Here is a 2,405-nt window from a genome sequence, read left to right on the forward strand (position 1 = left end):
CGGGGTTTTTTCCATCGCCCCAAACTCCCCATTAGCGAGGCTCTTTCCGGCTTTTCTTTTTTCTCCGAAAACCCCAGGAAGAACCAGCGGAGCCGCCCGCGCCCGAGCAGCGTTTGCAGCTCGCCCCTGCCCTGAGCCCGGCTGCGGCGCAAATGGGCAGCCCGGAGCCAAACCGAGCAACCCCTCGATTTAAAGTCTCGTCCCTTTCCCCCCTCCCCCTTTCTGTCTCTTTTTGTGAAATAACTTTCTCCGTCTGGAATGTTATTTTCTTCCAAAGAAAAACACACTTTTTTGTTTTGTTTTTGCATCTTCGAAAGTATTAAAAATGATCCAACGGAAAGAAAAAAAAAGGAAAAGTGAAAAATAAAAAGAAAAAAAGAAAAGAGAAAAAAACACAAAGAAGTAAGAAAACAGAAAAAAAGAAACGGAAAAAATCGCAGTGTTTCACTAAATGAAAAAGAATAGTTTACACTACTAAAGAGCGGTTTACACTATTTAAGAGCAAAAATAAACTTCAGGGCTGACGGAGGTCTGCATTCTAGACACCAAAACATCAAATTCAAGGTGCAAAAAATATTCCCGCGCGGTCACCACCCTCGGCAGGAGCAGCGCAGCTCCCCGGCGGGGCTCTTTTCTGCACAACGAATTTTTGCCCGTAGCAGCCCCGACAAGGCATCGTTTAATCCACCCGATCCCACGGACCCGGAGGAAGAAGGAAACGGCTTTTCCAAGACAAAGGGAAAATCCTGGGAAGCAGCCGCTCCTGGCACCTCCCGCGTGGGCAGGAGGGAGGGCAGCCCGGCCGGGGACGGCGCTTGCTGGGGAGGGGGCCGCTTCTCTGGTTTACTTTGTTCTTAGGATAAAGATAAGATAATTCGGTTCACCGCAGTAAAGATGATAACACGGCTGAGATCTTGAAGTGGCTTTTAAAGGACTTTTCAAACCACCACCGGAGAAGGATGGTGAAATACCCCGGGGTTATAAACCATGCACACGGAGTTCTTTTAAATCAAGATGCGAGCAAACAAAGTTTGCTCGGGACTTGATTTAAAAGGACTCTGCGGTGTGGATGGAAACGAATTGAAGTGGGTTTTATTGTTCAACGCCTGACTGCGTTTCACTGTCTCTCCAAAGGCCGCAGACTGATGCAGCTGGGGACCTGTTTGGGCGAAGGCGAATTAGGAGACCGAGAGTCTGTTCAAATATAAACTAATTTACCACAATAAATTACTTAAAAGGGAGGGAGCTATAAATCTGCCCTGCTAATTTAAACACAAGGGTAAGTATTGAAGCACAGGCACAAAGTCGATATTGTGGGAAGGAGATATCACTGGGGGGAAGGGGTTGAACAGCCTCCGTTCCCCTGTCCTCCGGGGGAATTGCTCTCCTTTGAAACGTGTTCTTTGCCCTTCGTGTAACACACACACACACACACATACACACACCCCTGTCTCTGTCCAGGGCCAGCCTGCCATTAGTGTCGGACCATCTTTTCCTCCCTTGATAAAAACTTTCCCCTCCTTCCCCTTATTTCTAGACCTGTCCCGAGGATGGAAACGGGGCAGAAACCCGCTGCTCTCCCCAGGATCGGGCCACCAAAAAGCCGGAGGGGAGGGGGCGGGGGAATTATTGCGGCTCCCTCTGCGGGCCGGCAGCGGTGTTTCCACCGCCCTGCCCCGTGCTCTCCCCCCCCCCCCCCCCCGCCAGCACCCCGAAACCCGGGCTGCCCCCAGAGCCCACCCGCGACGCTTCCCGCGGGCGCGCAGCGCGGCGCAGGCAGCGCCCAGCCCCGACGCCGCGGGGAGGGGCGGCGGCGACCTACCGAAGGTGGATCTGCGGCCGGGCAAGGCCGCCTGCCTCGTCTGCAGGCTGTGCAGCACGCTGCTCTCAAAGTGTCCAGCCGTCCAGGAAGGAGGTATCTCGGGGGTCACGTAGGCGGGGTAGGGGCTGGAGTAGGATCCGTTGACCGAGCGCACCAAGGCGTTGCCGTACTGCTCCCGGCCCCCGCCGCCCAGCAGCAGGGGCCCCTGGTAGGCGCCGTCGCGGCCCGGGGGGCTGCTGCCCGGCGGGCTGTGCGGGTAGGAGAAGCCCGACGGCGGGTGGGGGCTGCCGGCGTTGAAGGCGGCRGGCTCGGCGCCGCTCTGCGCCCAGCCCGGCGGGTTGCCGAGGTGGCTCTGGTGCGGCTCGCAGCCTTGCAGGTAGGGCAGCGTCTGGAGCACGGAGGGCACCCGCGTGGTGGGCACGTAGACGGGCGAGGCGGCCGACGAGTGCAGGAAGTTGCCGGAGTCGTGGGAATAAGCCGACTGGCCATGGTTGGGGGCGAGGGCCAGGCCCTGATACATGGTCCGTCCTCGGCGGCGGCGGCTCAGGGCCCGGCGGGGAGGGCGGCGCGGCGCCCCGCCAGC

The 2,405-nt window shown here is 57.5% G+C and overlaps 1 protein-coding gene across 2 annotated transcripts in view; it reads right to left on the minus strand.

Annotated features, from left to right (window-relative positions):
• Window positions 1–2,342, minus strand: part of GATA5 (GATA binding protein 5) — a 12,805-nt gene extending 10,463 nt beyond the window's left edge. For both annotated transcript variants that reach the window (XM_026056645.1, XM_026056634.1), the window contains exon 1: window positions 1,823–2,342. In XM_026056645.1, coding sequence (XP_025912430.1) covers window positions 1,823–2,342 — 520 coding nt within the window. The remainder of the gene's footprint in view (window positions 1–1,822) is intronic.
• Between the last annotated feature and the right edge of the window lie 63 nt (window positions 2,343–2,405).

Source organism: Apteryx rowi, unplaced genomic scaffold (assembly GCF_003343035.1).
Source record: "Apteryx rowi isolate R43461 unplaced genomic scaffold, aptRow1 scaffold_0, whole genome shotgun sequence".
Classification (NCBI taxonomy): Eukaryota; Metazoa; Chordata; class Aves; order Apterygiformes; family Apterygidae; genus Apteryx; species Apteryx rowi.